The sequence below is a fragment of the Balaenoptera ricei genome, chromosome 12, assembly GCF_028023285.1.
Source record: "Balaenoptera ricei isolate mBalRic1 chromosome 12, mBalRic1.hap2, whole genome shotgun sequence".
Classification (NCBI taxonomy): Eukaryota; Metazoa; Chordata; class Mammalia; order Artiodactyla; family Balaenopteridae; genus Balaenoptera; species Balaenoptera ricei.
This window is the reverse complement of record NC_082650.1, coordinates 54,778,944-54,800,317: the sequence shown is the minus strand read 5'-3', so window position 1 is coordinate 54,800,317 and position 21,374 is coordinate 54,778,944. Positions and strand designations below refer to the sequence as shown.

Here is a 21,374-nt window from a genome sequence, read left to right as displayed (position 1 = left end):
TAATTTTTGATAAGTAGCAAAAACAGCTTTATACATAAAAATGTATCTGTTCTTGTGACTGCTTGCTTTGGGTGGATCACCTGACAGTGAGCCAAGGGGATAACTTTATAGGTTTTGATGACACTAAAGAACTGTTTTCTAAGAGGTTTGTGCAAATCTGCAGTTTCTTTTGATCAGTTTTATGATGGGAGAATCAATATATAGTTTAAATTTAAAATAAAATTATCAATATCAATTATCAACACAAATATATCAACAGCACATATACACATAAAAACTAAATCTCCCATTTAAAAAAGTTATTCATTTGCAATTTTAAAATTTCATCAGAATGATTTGGGGCACCTGAATAATAGCCCAAAATATAAAAATTTTAAGGTTCTTTAGGTAATATTACGTAGCAAATATTGAAGACATGTAAAAGGCCTCAGTTTCTTCATTTATAAAGTGTTGGACTAGGTGATCTCCCTTGGTCTGTTCCATCTCCAAAACTCTGTCTTAAAAGTCATAATTAGCTTTTGCTTTTTTACAGGGTGTGGTTTTATTTTTTCACTCAATACTCTGCTCCTCCTGCTGTAATCCCTACCTGACTCAGAGGTAACAGCCACAGAAGTCCTACAAGCTACCTTCTAGCTACCCTTCTACCACCTTCTTTGACCCTTCATTGTCATTTGTCGTATATTTCAGGCACAGTGAGCTACTCTTCATTCTCCCTCAACATGCTGAATCTCCCTCTCCTCTGTGCCTTTTACCTGGATACCATACACACTCACACTCAGAGAAATCCTTCTCATCTTCCCAAAACCAGCTCCAAAGTTGTCTCTTCAGTGGACCCTGGTCTGCCTTTCTGCTGAGCCCATCATGCTGTCCATTTCTCCCTGGCACTGGGTGCACACCTGCATCACAGCATCTGATCTGTCCTATGTGACCGCTCATCTGTTTCTCTCCAGCCCCCAAAAGAGGGTCTTTCTCAAGGATGGGGACTGCATTTGTCAATTTCTGTCTGACATATTACAGGTGCTCAAAAATGCACCTGAATAAATGAATCACCAGGGACATAATCACACAGAGAGTAATCTGTCAAGGATCACTGGCTAAAATAGTAAATTCGATTGTTTTAGTATTTTAATGTGGATTAATTTAACGTGCTTCATCAGGGTTAACAGAGCACCATCCCCCAAATTTTATTTGAACTATTTTGTCTAGGTAACTGTTTTTGTTCCCAGTGTTGCTTTACTTGCTGCAGCAAGTAAATGCCTATTCAAATAATGATAGTTAACACTATAGAATACTTACAATGTGCCAGGCACTATTGTAAGTCAAATATCACACACACTCACGCTCACCGAATTCTTACAACCCCAGGAGGTGCCATTTTTACCCTTATTTGACACTGGGGAAACTGAGGTATAGAAAGTTTATTCACCCAGTTATGCAGTTAACAAGTATGTAAATCCTCTGAAACACCCAATACAAAGTCCATCTGATGCAAGTTATAGAAAAGTTACATAAAATCTCAGTTAGGTATCTTACCTATAGTTAACATCCCCCTAAGAAGTATCATATGAAGGTGAAGAGTAGTTGGAATAACCAACCCAATTGCAAAAAAAATATTTGCTACGTGAAAAACTAGATGATGTATCTCTTTCCAGTTTTCACAAGTGGTCTGATTGGAAGGCACAGGTAGGATAGTTTCTAACTCAGGTGTAAAACCTATTGCAGTTGATTCTGCCAATGGGGTGGACTTGGTATAATTCATCTTGAAAATTCCTATAAAAACAAATAAACAAAAGGACAATCAAAAAAATGACAGCTGTATCTTATCACCCCTATGGGTGTTATACCAAAATTATTTCTGTGAACTAAATGTGGGTAAATAGACTTCTCTGGTGGTTATGAATTAGACAGACCTAGGTTCAAATCCCAGCTCTGTCACATATTAAATGTATCTATTTCCTTATCTGTTAAATGATGATAATACTTCATTGACTTTATGAGGAAATGAAATATATAAAATACTTAGCATAGTGCACAACTATTCTCTGATATATATATATATATATATATATATATATATATATATATATATCACTCCATATATCTATATGTTTGTATCTAAACATACTTGGAGGGGGAGAGAGAAATGAGGGAATTAACTAGTCTAAAAGACAGTCACCAATGTTCATAAGCCATAGCTATTACAGTTACTTAGTATAGCTTTCTATCATACTCCCACTAGTGACACTGAATCCAAACACAGGTAAAATAACTAGAAAAACTGATTTTTTTAATACTTTCAAAAAATTAACACCTTACTATTTACTATTTGAAGGCTTAGGATATTTGGAAGGCTTTAATTTCATACTGTTGTTAAATCACTAGAGCATACATATATACATTCTAAATTATCATATATGACCTAATAAATATATTACTATAATCATTTATATGTACAGAGAGAGTGTTAACATTTACTCCTTTAACTGTCTAAAGATTTACTTTCCCATAAAAATTATAGTTGGTAGCATCTCACAAATTGAAAAATAGTAAACTTCCAGGTTCCTTATATGGAAGAGGGGTCATGAGTATACATTTGACTATTTAATATTAGAATCTGTAGCAAATACATTTCAAAGAATATACAGTTTACACATGCTTACATAAACCTTAACACAAAATGGCACTATTTCCTTACTATATGACCTGTCTTCTCCGGTACTTAAAAAACTCTTTCTATTGTTAATTATACAAATTGGTCCCTGGCAAAAACTATGTAGATTTACAGAATATGTGAATTGTTCTGTTTCGGGCAAAGAAGTCCCAATGGGGACCCAAAACATGTTTAAATTTAATTTAGAAATATGATTTTCTTTCCAAATAAGGTCACACAATAAGCCATACTTTTCCATTTTTTTTTCTTTTCATCCATCACACTAAAATGAAGGTTTTAGGTGGTAGAATCAATTGGTATCAGGTTGGGCATTTTGAAAGGATGCTAATAAACAAATGTGAAAGAATTCCACATCTCTTAAGATGATAGAAAACTATACATGCCTAAATTTACAAACTGTTAATGGGATGATCAAGTCAATTAAAGATCTCTTCCCATAATTCTAGAACAGTTCATACATATGAGAAATAGTTGACTTAGATATTGATTTGCTGCAAAAAGGAAAGAAATCATTAAAATTCAACTACTTTCCAAATGTTTTTTTTATTGAAGTACAGGTGATGTACAATATTATACAAGTTACATGTGTATGATATAGTGATTCACAATTTTTAAAGGTTACACTCCATTTATAGTTATTATAAAATATTGGCTATATTCCCTGTGTTGTACAATATATACTTGTAGCTTATTTCATACATAATAGGTTGCACCTCTTAATCCTCTACCTTCCAAATGTTTGACTCAATAAAAATACAAACATATTAGGATGGGGGGCAGGAATCATTATTTTAGTAACTCAACTTATACAAAGTTTGCTTTCAAGAACCAAATCAGAATTAATCTCATAAGTTTTTCAGGAGGGAAAATGATATTAAATGTCCTCTATCACTCATGATGTCAATATCAGCTTATGCATTAGTATTATATAAGCTAAAAATAACTGCCATTTCTACTGCACTTTAGAATGTGTTTTCATTCCCATTGTCCCATTTGTTCCCCTAACTAACCTGTGTTCTCTACGAGACAGGGACAAAGTCATATTCACCTAAGTATATCCAAGGCCTAGCCTCTGTAGATAATGCCAGAGGTGAAAGCCATATGGAAGGTACACAAAAATGACAGACTTTTTTAGAAATTACTTTTCTGTCTCCCCAAACCTCAGTAGTCAAGATAGGAGAGTGCCAAGCCTGCCTGAGGCTGGGAGAGTCAGGTTCTATACTACAAGCGCCAAGGAGCCACATAAACCAGGGAAAGTCACTTCTGCTCCTTGGGTTGGCTTCTTCCTGGGAACTGAGACAACTGGACTAGATGGTCTTTGAAACCCCTTCAAGTTTTAATAGCCTGTGACTCTAATAGATATTTATATAGTCAGTTAAGTAATACATATTTCCCCTCACATCCACCTGATTACATCTGTACTGCCAACTAATTCACTGTAATTCAATTTCAGGCTTTTAAAATTTCTCCAACCGGCACTAAAAGTACCAATTTCTGGTCAAGAGAAATGATGGGAAAACTATGATCTACTAACCCAAGAACCAAGGACACGGTAATAAGAATTTTTAAAAGGTGAGATAATCCTACAACATATTTTGATGCACCACGCCTTGTTAAAAATATATGTATAATCCATATATTTATTTATTTTTCTATATTCAATATATATTGTATAGTAATTAACATTATATATTATACATAATTTATTTTATTTGTATGTTTATCTATATGTCTATTATTTATCTAGGTATACTTATCTATATGTCTATTTTGAAATGCCAGTAACCTACTGTCAATAAATATGGATCGGATCTTGCCAATAAATATGGAAACCTCTTGCCAAAGGTTTCAGCTTCCTTTGACCACTACTTAATAGATTTATGTGGCTTGCACTGAACTATCCTTATACAGAGAATGAATGAGTCTGACGAGGAAGGTTAGACTGGTAAATTGGTAAACGTTCAGGTTAATTTTGACTAAATCAAGAGAAATTTTCTTTTTCTTCTGAGTCTGATTTCTTAAATTACCTGTTCTAGTTAAGTCCTGTTTATCTATTGCTTTTCAGGTAGGTGTGTGCAGGGCTAAATAGCTAAATGGTGAAACTAACATTAACCCTTCACCAAACTACACAAATGAAGAAGATAACAGCGGTGAGCAAAAGTGCTCATAGACTAGCGCAGTTCATTCCGTGATTCTAACTGAACCTTCGTTTATCTTCGGAATGACAAGGGCACTATGTTGCTAAGAGTCTTTTCGTACTTATTCTTGCTCCAAAGCCAGCAGTCTCTGAGACTTATCTGGCCAACAACACGTTTCCCAAAGCCTCGGAAACGAGGGCGCGGGTGGATCTCGGTTTCCCCAGCCATCTGCTCTCCCCAGGCGCCCAGCTCACCTCGCTCCTTAAAGAGGGAAGGTCTGTGTCAACTGGTCTTGATCCGAGGCTCTCGGGCCACGACGGGTGTGCAGTGAGCGCCCTGACCCACCTCGCATTCGCAGCGCCAGGCCAGAGCGCGCGACCCGGTGAGCCCGGCTGCGCGCTGCCTCCGCCTGGGACCCGGAGGCCCTACAGGGGGCGAGGAGGAGCCGTAGTGGGTTCGCGGGCCCGGAGCCCTGGGAGCCTCTCGGGGAGGGGAGAGGCCGAGCTCACCTAGAGCTTGCGGGCAGCAGAGCGCGGGAACCGGCACCCGATGGGGCCCAAGCGCCCGAGGACGCTGGCAATGCCAGACCCGAGTGGCGGCAGTTGACATCCGAGGGTCTGTGACCGCGACGCCCAGACCCGGGGTGAAGGGCGGCTTCCAAGGACAGGGAACCCCGCGAGGGCGCGGCCAGCGAGGAGAGGGCGGGGTTCCCGGCGGCCGGGGAACCGAGAACACGCAGCCGCCACCCGGGAGGGCAAAGTTGCTCCCAGTTGAGCAGGGATCCAACTTTCGCTTCCCGATTTAGCCCCGGGAGCTCGAGGCTGCAAATAGCCGGGCGCGTTGTGGGAGCCCGCGGCAGCTGCGCCTCCCGCTCCTTACCTGGCTCGTCCCTGGCGCGGAGCCCGGGAGGTGCTGGCCAAAGTTTGGGGCGGCAGCGGCGGGGCGCAGGGGACACGGACGCGAAGGCTCGACGGGAGCCCGACGCGAGAGCCTCGGCCGATCGGCGGGTCGGGAGGCTGCTCGGCCGGTGCCGTGTCCTCGCGCCCGCAGCGGCTTTGACTAAAATAGGCATCACGGCAGCTGCGGCCGGGGCTGGGGCCGCACAGCGCACGCGCCCGGCGTCCCGGCGCCCCCCGGCGGGCGGAGTCCCGGGCCTCGGCCAGGACTCCCCGCCCCGCTCCTCCAAGTCCGCCGCCGCGTCTGCACAAGCGTGGTCCCGTTTGAAGCACCCGCTTCTTTCTTTCCTGGTTTCCTCTCTACTTCTCGGTTCTGTCCTAGTTTGGGCGCGAGTGGGAGGCGGGCAACAACTTGGGGCCAGCGGCGTTGGCTGCTCAGCCTCATGGGGATAACTTGAGCAGTCGCGTCCCAGGAGGGAGAGAAATCAGAAGAAATGAAAACTAGAATCATTTCCCCACAAAGTCGAACGACCCACTCGCGTTTAACTCCTTTCTGGGACAGTCGCCCGCATCTCAGCACAAGCCGGAAGGACCGGGAGAGAGTGCAACTCGGCGTCTGAGCCTGGCGGCGGAGGCTGGCGGTTTGGTCCACAGCGACGCGAGACTGCGCCCTCGGGGACCCGGCGAGGGGCCAGAGCAAGCCCGCCCTGCTGCTGCGGGGGCCACGCGGGAGGGACCTTCGACACGAGCCGCGGTTTTGTTTCCATGGAAGAAGGTACTTATCCGAAATTTGCATTCCCGTGGCACTGCAGGCGAAGCTCCACCCGGAGGTTGCCACTTGAATTTGGCAGATGTGGGACCCTGACTCGAAAAACGAGATTTGAAAGTACGCTCCAGTCAGTCTTTACTGTTTATAGAGCACAACTCTTTTGGGTAAGAAATGCAGGGCAATTTAATGAAGAGTTGGTATGGGGAAGGAGTTGGAGGACAAAAGAGGAACGTTAGGTGGGCATTCACAGTTTCCACCGAAGTGTCCCATTGACGGATAAAATTTGTGCCAGTTATTAGAGTGTGAGGTCGTTCATGCGTGCCAAACATGAGCCAAAGACCACAGGTACTTTATAAAGTGAGGACCTAGGTGTGCACACTCGCCAGGCCTCTCCAGTGCAGCATCTTCTTCAGGAATATGGGCCATAGTGCTGCACAGACCAGGTTTGAATCCTGCCTCTGCCACCAGCCAGCTGTGTGACCTTGGGGAAGTTACTTAGCTTTTCTGGGCCTCAGTTTCCTCTTTTGTACCTTGGGGGTGATGATGGTGATGATGATTGCACCTGTTTCTCATAGGATTGTTTTGCGGACTAAATGATTTAATATACATAGAAGGCTTAGAATGGTACCAAGTAAGTTCTATGTGTATGAATATATATTCTACTTATAGAACTCCTTCTCTAACATGTTTGAAATTTGCTATATCTATCCAAAATTTATTTTCAAGGTTACTTCTTCAGAGTGTGTTTCTTTTTAGATGCTCTGCCAGCCATTTTGGTAGCTGCCACTACATACATTTTAAGGTGTAGGTTTAATAGCAAGTGTGCACAAAGATTTTGCATGGATATTTATTGGAGAATGGCTTGTAGTAATGAACACTGGAAATAATTTGTAATCATAGGGGGACTAAGTAAATTATAAGACATCCAAATAATCTTGTTCTAAGCAGCCATTAAAAATAATTTATAGAAAGATTAATTAGAGACGTAATAATGTCTGCTAATTATACAGAACAGAGGTCAGCAAACTCTGACCCAGAGGCCCAGCCTACTACTGATTTTTGCACAGCTCATGAGCTAAAGCGGTTTTTACATTTTTTAAATGGTTGAAATCATCAACAGAAGAGTAGTTGATGACGTGAAAATTATATGAAATACAAATTCAGTCTCCATCAAGGCAGCATTGCGGAGTTGTGATAGAAACTATATGACCCTGCAGAGCCTAAAATATTTACTATCCGGTTCTTTACTGAAAAAATTTACTGCCCTTTGATATAGAGTGTACTTTGTGCCAGTCACTGTTATAAGTGGTTAAATATATTAAGCCATTGAATCCTCATGATAGAAGTAGTTACTATTATTATCTCCATTTTGTAGACGGGAAACTGAGGCAACAGCGAGGTCGAGTAGCCTGCTCAGGGTCACACAGCTAGCGAGAATCTGAGCCAGGATGTGAACCAGCCAGTCTAGCTCTACAGCTTACGCTCCCGTCCACTACCTGTACAGTTTCTGCCACCTTCTGTCACTGCCTACACTGCCTCCCATAAAAAGATGTTAAGTAGAAAAAGGCAGGTTACAAGAATGTGGAGAACATTACAAACCATCGGTGATGTTAAGCAGTAAAATGCTTACATTCCTTACTTCAGAATGCTGAAGTTGTAAGTGATTTTTCTTTTTTTCCTCCTTCTTCCCCTCCCTCTCTCTCTCCCTCCTTTCTTCTCTCCCTTTTCTCCTCTCTCCCTCTTCATCTTCCAACTTCTACGCCTCCTCCTGCGTCTTCTCCTGTGAAATTTTCTATGATGATTATATGTTACTTTTATAAAAATTTAAACACATATTTACTAAAATAATAGAGCCCAGGTTCTGGCTTTTGCAGACTGGGATACCAGGCTCCAGTTACGGAGTCAGTTGTTACTGGACGTACTCCTTACCTAGCAGGATCAGATGCCTGTAAGGCATTTAGATCATATCAAGATTGCATACTTTTATGAAAAGAATACTAGATTCGATATCATAAGACTTGAGTGCTGGCCTTGGATAGTCTGTTTGCTCAGAGTTTGTGTTTCACAGAAAGAGGAGACTGAACTAAATCCACGCCCCCCTCACTATAACCCATCTAAGGATTAAAAGCATAATTTTATGTTTGAATTTCTTATCATTGATATATGAATATCAGCTCTATAAAATTCAAAAGAATTCTAGACACAGAAACTTGGGTTTGGGAGTGCCCTAGGCTCCCTGGTCTCCTCCTGCTGGGCATGGAAAGATCAGATTGAAAGACTCAGCGCTATTTGAAAATGAATATGATGCAAGGAGGTAACTTGCATAGAAGTGTAGAATGAAAAGGGTACGAGGCATAAATAACAGAATATAGGGCAGCCTGTCTCCTCTGCAAAAGCTCTAGCTAGTACAGCTTAGATTGACATAAACAATTATTTCTACCTTTATTTCTCTATGGGCATCCTAGTCTGCTTTTATCATTTGGACAAAACCTTGATAAGATTTCAAAGTTCATATAGAACAAGTTTGTGAAAATAAAACATGAGCTGAGGGAGTCACTGGTTTTAAAAGTATGTCACATTACCTTCCTTACCTCTATCTGCCCATGGTTTACATCAGCGTAGACTTTCTTTCAAATGTTACTCCGAACTGCACAGAGGCCATTGCTGCTTCTGGTATGGTCTCATGGCAGACCAGTTGTGATCAACTCTTATACAATGATTTGATTAGATTCTTTCTATACCTAAGCTCATCTCGTTAAATGTTACATTAACTTTTTCATTGACCAGTTTGACAATGAGCCTCATTGACTGTTTTTAAATTTCTTTTCCTTTTTTAAAAAAATTAACAGACTTGGTTTTGGTTTCGTTAGAGCAGTTTTACGTTCACAGATGATTGAGCAGATAGTAGGGAAAGCTCCTATAGAGCCTCTTTCTCCCCTGCTCACAGTTTCCCCAATTATTAACATCTTGCATTAGTGTGATACATTTGTCACAATTGAAGAACCCATATTGTTACATTATTATTAACAAGGGTCTACATTAGGCTTCATCTTTGTGTTGTACAGTCCTATGGGTTTTGCCAAATGTATTTGTCATGTGTCCACCTGTGACATAATAAATACAATTTTTGGTCTCTTCTCCCGTTCCTGACCCAGAGTTCCTAAAACCCTTGTAGCAATTTCTTGAGTGACTGGGGTGCAAGGAGCATCTTTTGTTCTAATATTTAGTCTTTGATCCCCAATTCCTGACACAGGGCTCTTAAAATCTTCATAATTTCCTGAGTGATGGGGGCGATAAGAGAGTCTTACACAGAGCTTCCTAAATCCCTTGGAAATTCCTGGGTGATAGGAGCGTGTTTTGTTCTAAGGAGATGACCCTGTGTGGGCTCCTGGATAGCTTCAGGATGGGGTCTGGTCACCAGAAAGACCAAGCCATGACTAGAAGCTTGGAGCTTTCATCCCCAACCCTCCATTCTCTGGGGAGGGGAAAGAGGCTGGAGATTCAGTTAATAATCGACCATGCCGATGAGATGAGGCCTCTCAAAAAATCCATAAACTAAGGGGTTTGGAAAGCTTCCAGGTTGGTGAATATATCCACGTGCTCGGAGGGTGGCACACCCCAACTCCACAGGGACAGAAGCTCCTGCACCTAGGAAACTTCTGGACCTTGCCCTATGTACCTCTTCATCTGGCTGTTCATATGTATCCTTTATTATAACCTTTGTAATACACTGGTAAACGTGTTTCCCTGAGTTCTGTGAGTTGTTATAGCAGATTATCAAAGCGGAGGACAGAGCTGTAGGAACCCTGATTTATAGGCAAGTTGGACTGAAGGGTGAACTTGGGGGCCCATTACTTATGATTGGCATTAGAAGTGGGGGGGGGGGGCGGTCTTCTGTCACTGAGACCTTAACCTGCGAGGTCTACACTAACTCTGGGTAGTTAGTATCAGAATTGAGTTGTGGGACACCCATTTGGTGTCTGGGGAGTTGGAGAATTGATTGGTGTGGGAAAACCCCACACACATTTGGTGTATGAAGAGTAGAGGAAACAGAGTTTTGTTTTGTTTTTGTTTTTGTTTTTAAAGTAATGGCATGTACCCACCATTGCAGTATCATACCTAATAGTTTCGCTGCGCCAAAATCCCCTGTGCTCTGATTCATCCCTCTCCTCCCTCACTTCCCTAACCTCTGGTAACCACTGATTTTTTTCTTTACTGTCTCCATAGTTTTGCCTTTTCCAGAATGTCATATAGATAGCATCATATAGAATACTGACCTTTCAGACTGGCTTCTTTCACTAAGCAATTTGCATTTAAGGTTTCTCTGTGTCTTTTTGTGTCTTGATAGCTCATTTTTTAATCACTGAATAATATTCCATAGTATGAATGTATTGTACCACAGTATGTTTATCCATTCCCCATTTTACGAACATCTTGGTTTCTTCTAGTTTTGACAATTATTAATAAAGCTGCTATAAACCTTTGTGGGCAGGTTTTTGTGTGGACATGTTTTCAACTCATTTGGGTAAATAAATACCAGGGTGTGCAATTGCTAGATTGTATGGTAAAGCTGTGTTATCTTCGTAAGAAACTGCCAAACTGTCTTCCAAAGTGGCTGTACCATTTTCCGTTGCCACCAGCAATGAGTGAGAATTCCTGTTCCTCTGCATTCTTGCTAGCATTTGGTATAATTAGGGTTTTTTTTTTATCTTAGCCTTTCTAATAGCTGTGTTTTTTGTTTTTTAGACTGACTCGATTAATTTGTTCAAAAGAACTGGTTATGCATTGAACAGGTGTTTTATATCTTGGCTAAATTAAAAACAGGAAATAAAGCAAAGGGGTATAATCTTTCATATTATTGTTGTTGCATCCCAAAGGCCCACAGTCTAAAAAATGGTTAAAACAATGTCTAAATATTTCTAATACTAAATTCAGGGAGGAGCTCCCTAAAAAAGTTGGATTATATTTGATTCATTGAACAATGAGCTTTTACCCAAAAGGTTCAACCCTTAAAAGAAACAAAACCTAACGAACAAAACCTAACAAAAAAAGTGACCCAGTACTTTAAGAAGACAGTGAATTATAAAGGTAGTCGAAAGAGTGGGGGATTTGGAATCATCAGCTGGATTTGAACCGTGGTTTTACCTTTAATAAACTGGGTGAATTCAAATCATTGATTAAACTTTTCTGAGCCTCAAGTGCTTGTCTGTAAAACTGTGAAAGTCATTCTTAGTTGAAAGGATTATTTTGACCTTTAGAAACTATGTTTTAAAAAATGTCTGGCATCCAGCTTTCGTAGCTTAATTGTACATCTTTTTACCCTCCTTATAGTGCTCTGCACATGGTACAGAATCAATAAAAATTATTAGAGTTCCCATCATCAAAATTCCCTAATCTGATGAAATAGTTGAAGTATTCTATGAACACATGAAGTAAAGATGTAGTTTCATCTTCTATGTATTTGCCTGTTTTAAATAGCTAGAACATAGCAGACATAAGACAGAGATTTCAAACAAAATTTGTAGATTGCAAGACTTTGGCTCATGCTAAAATATCCAGTGGTTTGGGATTTCCCTGGAGTAGCCAGATATGAGATATTGGCTTCAAAAGCAAATGCATAAAATATGCAATAGTATAGATTCTGGAAACTGGGCACTTGACAGAACTAAGTTACAGTAATTCACTGTCTGGGAATTGAGAGAAATGTGCACACAGTGACTAGAGTCAGAAACTAGAACCCTGATACTCCCTCTGTTTATTCTTCCTTACATAACTTTGCTTCTAAAACAGAAGAGTTGCATTTGTGAATTATTTGTTTTAAATATTAAAATAACAAAGGCCATATATGAAGCATTTAATAGGATTTCCTAATCTTTCAGAAAGTAATTTCCAAAAGAAGGAATTTATTATAAGTAACTAAGTATAACAGAATCATGATTTTTTTAAAAAGTGTAAAAAGAGGATCAGAGAAGTAGCTCCAGTTCACAATCATTTCCCAAAGAAGCCTCAAGGCCCGGCCCAGGTTGGATTCTTAAAACAAAAATGGATCCCAGGCCCAGGCAGATCCCCCAGGAAGAGCAGGTTCAAAAGTTTGGCACCAACTCCTGTAAAGACTTCTCTTGTGTCTTGTTCTTTCCCTTTTGGGAATTTCTAGAAATTCACAGACCCTTGAAGCCTGTCTTATGAATCCCACGTTAAGCACCTCTACTGCTAGAGAAGAGAAATGCTACAACCCTGAGGATGACGCTTTTAAAGGTACTGGGTTTTTTTAGTGTGTAAGTAACTCCTTTATATGAATAATTAATTTGGTGATTGGAAAGGAGAAGTTGTTAATGATAGAAAAATAACTTTTGGCAATTCTTAATAACATGTAGTCTGAATGTATAGACAAGATTTTTATTGAAAGTGAAGCCAGGGGAATGACTTTTAATCTGTATCTGATGAAAGCAAAACTTTCCATCATAGAGTTTCTACTGGGAAGTATCATTCTGTTATGTAATTAATCCTCAAAAAAGGCTGGTTTTGGAGGCCAACAATAGCCAGCCCAGTAATTGACATTGGCTAGAAACAAAAACCCCAAGCAATGCATTATAAAGATGGAAAAATAAAATAAAGTTGGGAAAAATGGTGCTGCCATCCGGCATTAATTGATGTGCAAAAGCACTCAGAGTTCCCAGGAGAAAAGAATTATTTACATGCAAATTTTTATTATTACGACTACTTAAATTATTGTAATAAATTCATGAAAATAAGACACCTCACTAGCTTAATGCATATGTAAAACCTAATAAAATATTTATGAGCTACATACCAGCAGCTTTATCATTTGGCATAAAAAGTGGTAAACAAGATGACATATTTCTTTAGTCCAAGATCAAACATATTTGGTAAAATTTAGGACCACATAAAATGATGACAGTGATGTTTGGTTTGAAAACTGCAGAGACCCTCACACACTTTCATAGGAGAAAAAAAGGTCATGATTTGAAAAGATACAGATTTTACAGTCATTGAGTCGCTTTAGCATTTGGGAGGAATAGAACTACCTTGGTTAGCGCATTTTCCGACAGAACACCATTTTGGTTTATATGCCATATACAAAACTATTCGTATGCAGTTTTACTGTGTACTACAACTTAGGGATTTCTTAATATTTTTTACATCAACTACACCACGTTAAATTATCCAAAGAGAAGTGTAATGAATATAAACTCAGAAAATGGCATCTAAAAGCAACAGAGCATTCCAACGTGTCAGGAAATCTTGCAGATGATGTCATATGACTGTTTAATGAATAAATAAAATTTCTAATACCTAGAAAATTGATGTTGAGTAGGAAAAAATCTAGTAGAAAATATTACTATTAATGACCATTATAAGATGCCATATGATGAAATCATTAAAATGCCTTGGCATTTATTACTTACATAATTAATGGGTTAACATGTTGGCATGTGATTCCCACGTGTTTTAAAGTGATATTACAGAAGTGGATTCCCCAAAGCAGTTTGTCTCTATCTCTGTTACGGCTTTATTACTTGCTACCTTTTACATATTTATGTAAAAGCCTTACTTCTCCTTCTAGGTTGTAAGTTTCTGGTGGGTAGGAAGTGTGTCTGATTTAACTTTCGTGTCTCCATGGTACCTAACACGTGATTCACATGTGTTTGGGACTCAGTAAATATTAGTTGATGGAATACTTGCATTTGCTTTTAAGTATTATCCTCTGATAGAAGAAATACTAAATATTTTAAAAATGGTGTTTTACAACTTAAATTATTATGAATGGTGGATATAACAAAAGAAATATATACCACCAACATATTAATAGAAATTGGGTTAGCATAGTGAAATTACTGTCTTCTTTTTTCTGTTCCAACTTGTTTATGATATGGTCATATTATCTTTCTAATAGAAGGAATAAATAACAACAAAATGACACTTAATATTCTACTAGATTAAAAATCACTTTATTAGAATTATGGTGACCTCTCCACTATAATAGTGACCTTCCTCTCCCCTCCCCACCCTCATACTCCCCACCACCACCTTCCTCTCCGCCCACTTACCATCTATGTGATTTATGATGGAACAGGAACAAGGTGGAAAAGATAGGTTTGGAAGGAGAGAGAAGAGGTGATGTTAACCCTGAGAAGCTCATTCATTCATTTAGAAATACTGAGTGGTCTGAATGGTGGCAAATGCCTGGGGTCAGGAAGCAGCAGTGGGGGAGGAGTGCAGAGACCTCCATGCCACAGGCAACTGCAGGACACTGGGGGCCACCATCCCAGATGCCCAGAGATCAAGTGGCCAAACAACATTCAATCAATCCAAGGAGGACTCACAGGACAGAGAGAGGCTGAAACACCTCTCCTGCTCTGCTGTGAGGCCTTGTAAATTTGCCCTGCACCTCCCAGAGCAAGGAGAGAAACACAGAAAGACTAATGGGTTCATTTTAAATGACTGTTTAAAATGGGAAGAAATTACTTTTAAGTGGTAGGATCAAGTGTATTATTCTGCCATCCCTGGGAAGAGGGGGTGAGAGCAGGATGAGATAAATTGACAGGTTAAAGGAAAGGTGTGTTTCGCACATGTCTGATCAGTGTCTCCTCAATTTACACCTGCTATACATTTTATTCATTTCTTTTTCAGAAAAATTAATGAGCACTTGCTATATACAAATCACTAGACCAGGAGTGATTTTTTCACAGAAAAATATAATTATAATAAAAGTATGGAGACTGGCATTAGGTGAGGTCACTGGAGCTCCCAAACTATAAAATTTTGAGAAAGATGAAATACAATGACCAGTTATGTTAGTTAATTTATCACTTTATTTTATTTTTTAAGGGTTTTTTTTGTTTCTTTTTTTAAATTTATTTTGGCTGCGCCGGGTCTTAGTTGCGGCACGTGGGATCTTCGTTGTATTTTGTGGGATCTTTTTAGTTGCGGCATGTGGACTTCTTAGGTGTGGCATGCGAGCATGTGAACTCTTAGTTGCGACATGCATGCGGGATCCAGTTCCCCGACCAGGGATCTAACCCGGGCCCCCTGCACTGGGAATGCGGAGTCTTACCCACTGGACCACCAGGGAAGTCCCTAATTTATCATTTTAAATGGAATTACTTAGAGGGAACACAGTAATCTGTTGCATGTTACCAGAACAAAAGTCTCTAAGCTAAGTCAGCTTGCAGGTTTTCAACCCAAAGAATGATCTTGGAACCTGAAAACTAATCACTGTGCATTCTGAACAAGTGCTGTTTAACTCGCTTCAACAATATCGGGAAGAAAAACGGCTTTGAAAGTCATTTAAAGTAATAACAGCTCTGTATCATGCAGAAAAAAAATGACGTGCAGAAAAAATGACATTATTACACGTCTTACATTTTATTTCATGATAAAACTGCCGATGGCATTGCATCACTGAAGTCAAATTGGGAGGGGGATTCAGTGTTGAAACTCAGATATGGATTCAAGAACAGATGCAATTACTTTCCTTCTACTCAACAAATATTTACAAAGCAGCTGTCATATTCCAGGCACTGGTTCTCAAATGGTAAGCAAGATGTAGACTAGTAGGGGAGTTTAAAAACAATTATTTTTCTCAGAAAAATAGACATTGTGCTTGTGCATTGGCTAAACTTTTATCTCAGATGAACCAAGTTATATCCCACTTCAGATATATTCCCTGTTCTTCAGAAACCACCAGTTACGTCACATCAAAAAATATCTTCTCTATCTTGGAAACCTTACCAGTTACTATTTGAAAAAGCTTCAGTTTAAGAAGTTTCATTGTACATAAAATTTTATCCCATCTTAGAAAAGAGAGAGGGAGAGACCTCCAAGATGGCGGAGGAGTAAGACATGGAGATCACCTTCCTCCCCACAAATACACCAGAAATACATCTACATGTGGAACAACTCCTACAGAACACCTACTGAATGCTGGCAGAAGACCTCAGACGTCCCAAAAGGCAAGAAACTCCCCACGTACCTGGGTAGGGCAAAAGAGAAAAGAAAAAACAAAGACAAAAGAATAGGGATGGGACCTGCACCTCTGGGAGGGAGCTGTGAAGGAGGAAAAGTTTCCACACACTAGGAAGCCCCTTCACTGGCGGAGACGGGGGGAGGCGGGGGGGAAGCTTCAGAGCCACTGAGGAGAGCACAGCAACAGGGATGCAGAGGGCAAAGCGAAGAGATCCCCACACAGAGGATCGGTGCCGCCCAGCACTCATCAGCCCGAGAGGCTTGTCTGCTCACCCGCCAGGACAGGTGGGGGCTGGGAGCTGAGGCTCGGGCTTTGGAGGTCGGATCCCAGAGAGAGGACTGGGGTTGGCTGCGTGAACACAGCCTGAAGGGGGCTAGTGCGCCACAGCTAGCCAGAGGGAGCCCAGAAAAAGTCTGGACCTGCCTAAGAGTCAAGAGACCATTGTTTCAGGGTGCGCGAGGAGAGGGGATTCAGAACACGACCTAAACGAGCTCCAGAGATGGGCGCGAGCCGCGGCTATCAGCGCAGAGCCCAGAGACGAGCATGAGATGCTAAGGCTGCTGCTGCAGCCACCAAGAATCCTGTGTGCAAGCACAGGTCACTATCCACGCCTCCCCTCCCGGGAGCCTGTGCAGCCCACCACTGCCAGGGTCCTGTGATCCAGGGACAACTTCCCCGGGAGAACACATGGCGCGCCTCAGGCTGTTGCAATGTCACATTGGCCTCTGCTGCTGCAGGCTTGCCCCGCATTCCGTACCCTTCCCCCCCACCGGCCTGAGTGAGCCAGAGCCCCCTAATCAGCTGCTCTGTTAACCCCGTCCTGTCTGAGCGAAGAACAGACGCCCTCAGGTGACCTACATGCAGAGGTGGGGCCAAATCCAAAGCTGAACCCCAGGAGCTGTGCGAACAAAGAAGAGAAAGGGAAATCTCTCCCAGCAGCCTCAGGAGCAGGAATAAATCTCCACAATCAACTTGATGTACCCTGCATCTGTGGAATACATGAATAGACAATGAATCATCCCAAAATTGAGGCGGTGGACTTTGGGAGCAACTGTAGACTTGGGATTTGCTTTCCGCATCTAATTTGTTTCTGGTTTTATGTTTATCTTAGTTTAGTATTTAGAGTTTATTATCACTGGTAGATTTGTTTACAGATTTGGTTGCTCTCCTCCTTTTTTTTTTAATATACAGATATATATATATATATATATATGTATATATTTCCTTTTTCTCTTTTTGTGAGTGTGTATGTGTATGATTCTTTGTGTGATTTAGTCTGTATAGCTTTGCTTTTACCATTTGTCCTAGGGTTCTGTCTGTCCTTTTTTTGTTTGTTTGTTTGTTTGTTTTTTGTATGGTTTTTAGCGCTTGCTATCATTGGTGGATTTGTTTTTTGGTTTGGTTGCTCTCTTCTTTCTTTCTTTTTTTATTACTTTTTAATTTTTTTTATTTTTAATAATTTTTTTATTTTTTATATTAATAACTTTCCTTCCTTCCTTCTTTCCTCCCTTCCTTCCTCCCTTTTCTTCTGAGCCATGTGGCTGACAGGGTCTTGGTGCTCTCGCCGGGTGTCAGGCCTGTGCCTCTGAGGTGGGAGAGCTGAGTTCAAGACATTGGTCCACCAGAGACCTCCCGGCTCCACGTAATATCAAATAGCGAAAGCTCTCCCAGAGATCTCCATCTCAACGCTAAGACCCAGCTCCACTTAACGATCAGCAAGCTACAGTGCTGGACACACTCTGCCAAACAACTAGCAAGACAGGAACACAACCCCACTCATTAGTGGAGAGACTGCCTAAAATCATAATAAGGTCACAGACACCCCAAAACACACCATCAGATGCTGTCCCACCCACCAGAAAGACAAATCTTATCAAGTATCTTTTCCAAACACAATGCTATGAGACTAGATATCAATTACAGGAAAAAAAACTGTAAAAAATACAAACACATGGAGGCTAAACAATACACTACTAAATAACCAAGAGATCACTGAAGAAATCAAAGAGGAAATCAAAAAATACCTAGAAACAAATGACAATGAAAATACAATGACCCAAAACCTATGGGATGCAGCAAAAACAGTTCTATGAGGGAAGTTTATAGCAATACAATCCTACCTCAAGAAACAAGAAGAATCTCAAATAAACAACCTAAACTTACACCTAAAGCAATTAGAGAAAAAAGAACAAAAAAACCCAAATTTAGCAGAAGGAAAGAAATCATAAAGACCAGATCAGAAATAAATGAAAAAGAAATGAAGGAAACAATAACAAAGATCAATAAAACTAAAAGCTGGTTCTTTGAGAAGATAAAGAAAATTGATAAACCATTAGCCAGACTCATCAAGAAAAAAAGGGAGAAGACTCAAATCAATAGAATTAGAAATGAAAGAGGAGAAGTAACAACTGACTGCAGAAATATAAGGATCATGAGAGATTACTACAAGCAACTATATGCCAATAAAATGGACAACCTGGAAGAAATGGACAAATTCTTAGAAAAGCACAACCTTCCAAAACTGAACCAGGAAGAAATAGAAAATATAAACAGACCAATCACAAGCACTGAAATTGAGACTGTGATTAAACATCTTCCAAGAAACAAAAGCCCAGGACCAGATGGCTTCACAGGCAAATTCTATCAAACATTTACAGAATAGCTAACACCTATCCTTCTCAAACTCTTCCAAAATATAGCAGAGGGAGGAACACTCCCAAACTCATTCTGCAAGGCCACCATCACCCTGATACCAAAGCCAGACAAAGATGTCACAAAAAAGAAAACTACAGGCCAATATCTCTGATGAACATAGATGCAAAAATCCTTAACAAAATACTAGCAAACAGAATCCAACAGCACAAAAAAGGATCATACACCATGATCAAGTGGGGTTTATCCCAGGAATGCAAGGATTTTTCAATATACGCAAATCAATCAATGGGATACACCATATTAACAAATTGAAGGAGAAACCATATGATCATCTCAATAGATGCAGAAAAAGCTTTTGACAAAATTCAACACCCATTTATGATAAAAACCCTCCAGAAAGTAGGCACAGAGGGAACTTACCTCAACATAATAAAAGCCATATATGACAAACCCACAGCCAACATTGTTCTTCATGGTGAAAAATTAAAACCATTTTCTCTAAGATCAGGAGCAAGACAAGGTTGTCCACTCTCACCACTATTATTCAACATAGTTTTGGAAGTTTTAGCCACAGCAATCAGAGAAGAAAAAGAAATAAAAAGAATCCAAATCAAAAAAGAAGTAAAGCTGTCACTGTTTGCAGGTGACATGATACTATACATAGAGAATCCTAAAGATGCTACCAGAAAACTACTAGAGCTAATCAACGAATTGGTAAAGTAGCAGGATACAAAATGAATCCACGGAAGTCTCTTGCATTCCTACACACTAATGATGAAAAATCTGAAAGTAAAATTAAGGAAACACTCCCATTTATCATTGCAACAAAAAGAATAAAATACCTAGGAATAAACCTACCTAAGGAGACAAAAGACCTGTATGCAGAAAACTATAAGACACTAATGAAAGAAATTAAAGATAATACAAACAGATGGAGAGATATACCATGTTCTTGGATTGGAAGAATCAACATTTTGAAAATGACTCTACTACCCAAAGCAATCTACAGATTCAGTGCAATCCCTATCAAACCACCAATGGCATTTTTAACATAACTAGAACAAAAAAATTCACAATTTGTATGGAAACACAAAGGACCCCAAATAGCCAAAGCAATCTTGAGAAAGAAAAACAGAGCTGGAGGAATCAGGCTCCTGGACTTCAGACTATACTACAAAGCTACAGTAATCAAGACAGTATGGTACTGGCACAGAAACAGAAATATAGATCAATGGAACAGGATAGAAAACCCAGAGATAAACCCACACACATATGGTCACCTTACTTTTGATAAAGGAGGCAGGAATATACAATGGAGAAAAGACAGTCTCTTCAATAAGTGGTGCTGGGAAAACTGAACAGCTACATGTAAAAGAATGAAATTAGAACACTCCCTAACACCATACACAAAAATAAACTCAAAATGGATTAAAGACCTAAATGTAAGACCAGACACTATAAAACTCTTAGAGGAAAACATAGGCAGAACACTCTATGACATAAATCACAGCAAGATCCTTTTTGACCCACCTCCTAGAGAAATGGAAATAAAAACAAAAATAAACAAATGGGACCTAATGAAACTAAAAACTTTTGCACAGCAAAGGAAAACATAAACAAAATGAAATGACAACCCTCAGAATGGGAGAAAATATTTGCAAATGAAGCAACTGACAAAGGATTAATCTCCAAAATTTACAAGCAGCTCATGCAGCTCAATATCAAAAAAACAACCCATCCCAAAATGGACAGAAGGCCTAAATAGACATTTCTCCAAAGAAGGTATACAGATCGCCGACAAACACATGAAAGGATGCTCAACATCACTAATCATTAGAGAAATGCAAATCAAAACTACAATGAGGTATAACCTCACACCAGTCAGAATGGCCATCATCAAAAAATCTTACAAACAATAAATGCTGGAGAGGGTGTGGAGAAAAGGGAACCCTCTTGCACTGTTGGTGGGAATGTAAATTGATACACTATGTTCTCCATAGTGTTCTCCACTATGGAGAACAGTATGGAGGTTCCTTAAAAAACTAAAAATAGGACTACCATATGACCCAGCAATCCCACTACTGGACATATACCCTGAGAAAACCATAATTCAAAAAGAGTCTTGTACCACAGTGTTCATTGCAGCTCTATTTACGATAGCCAGGACATGGAAGCAGCCTAAGTGTCCATCGACAGATGAATGGATAAAGAAGATGTGGCACATATATACAATGGAATATTACTCAGCCATAAAAAG

The 21,374-nt window shown here is 40.0% G+C and overlaps 1 protein-coding gene and 1 long non-coding RNA gene across 3 annotated transcripts in view; one reads left to right on the top strand and one right to left on the bottom strand.

The window, feature by feature from the left end:
* Positions 1 to 5,885, bottom strand: part of BVES (blood vessel epicardial substance) — a 40,800-nt gene extending 34,915 nt beyond the window's left edge. Inside the window, exons 1-3 of one of the 2 annotated variants that reach the window (XM_059941504.1) lie at positions 5,689 to 5,777; positions 5,064 to 5,234; positions 1,534 to 1,770 (exon numbers count right to left, since the gene is read on the bottom strand). In XM_059941504.1, coding sequence (XP_059797487.1) covers positions 1,534 to 1,759 — 226 coding nt within the window. In that variant the 5' untranslated portion in view covers positions 1,760 to 1,770; positions 5,064 to 5,234; positions 5,689 to 5,777. Of the gene's footprint in view, positions 1 to 1,533; positions 1,771 to 5,063; positions 5,235 to 5,688 lie in introns of both variants that reach the window. The other variant, XM_059941503.1, reaches the window with a different exon arrangement.
* Positions 5,884 to 20,625, top strand: LOC132376024 (uncharacterized). Its single transcript, XR_009506202.1, has 3 exons — positions 5,884 to 6,480; positions 12,629 to 12,729; positions 17,996 to 20,625. It is a non-coding gene; the product is annotated as an uncharacterized LOC132376024 (long non-coding RNA).
* The last annotated feature ends 749 nt before the right edge of the window (positions 20,626 to 21,374 follow it).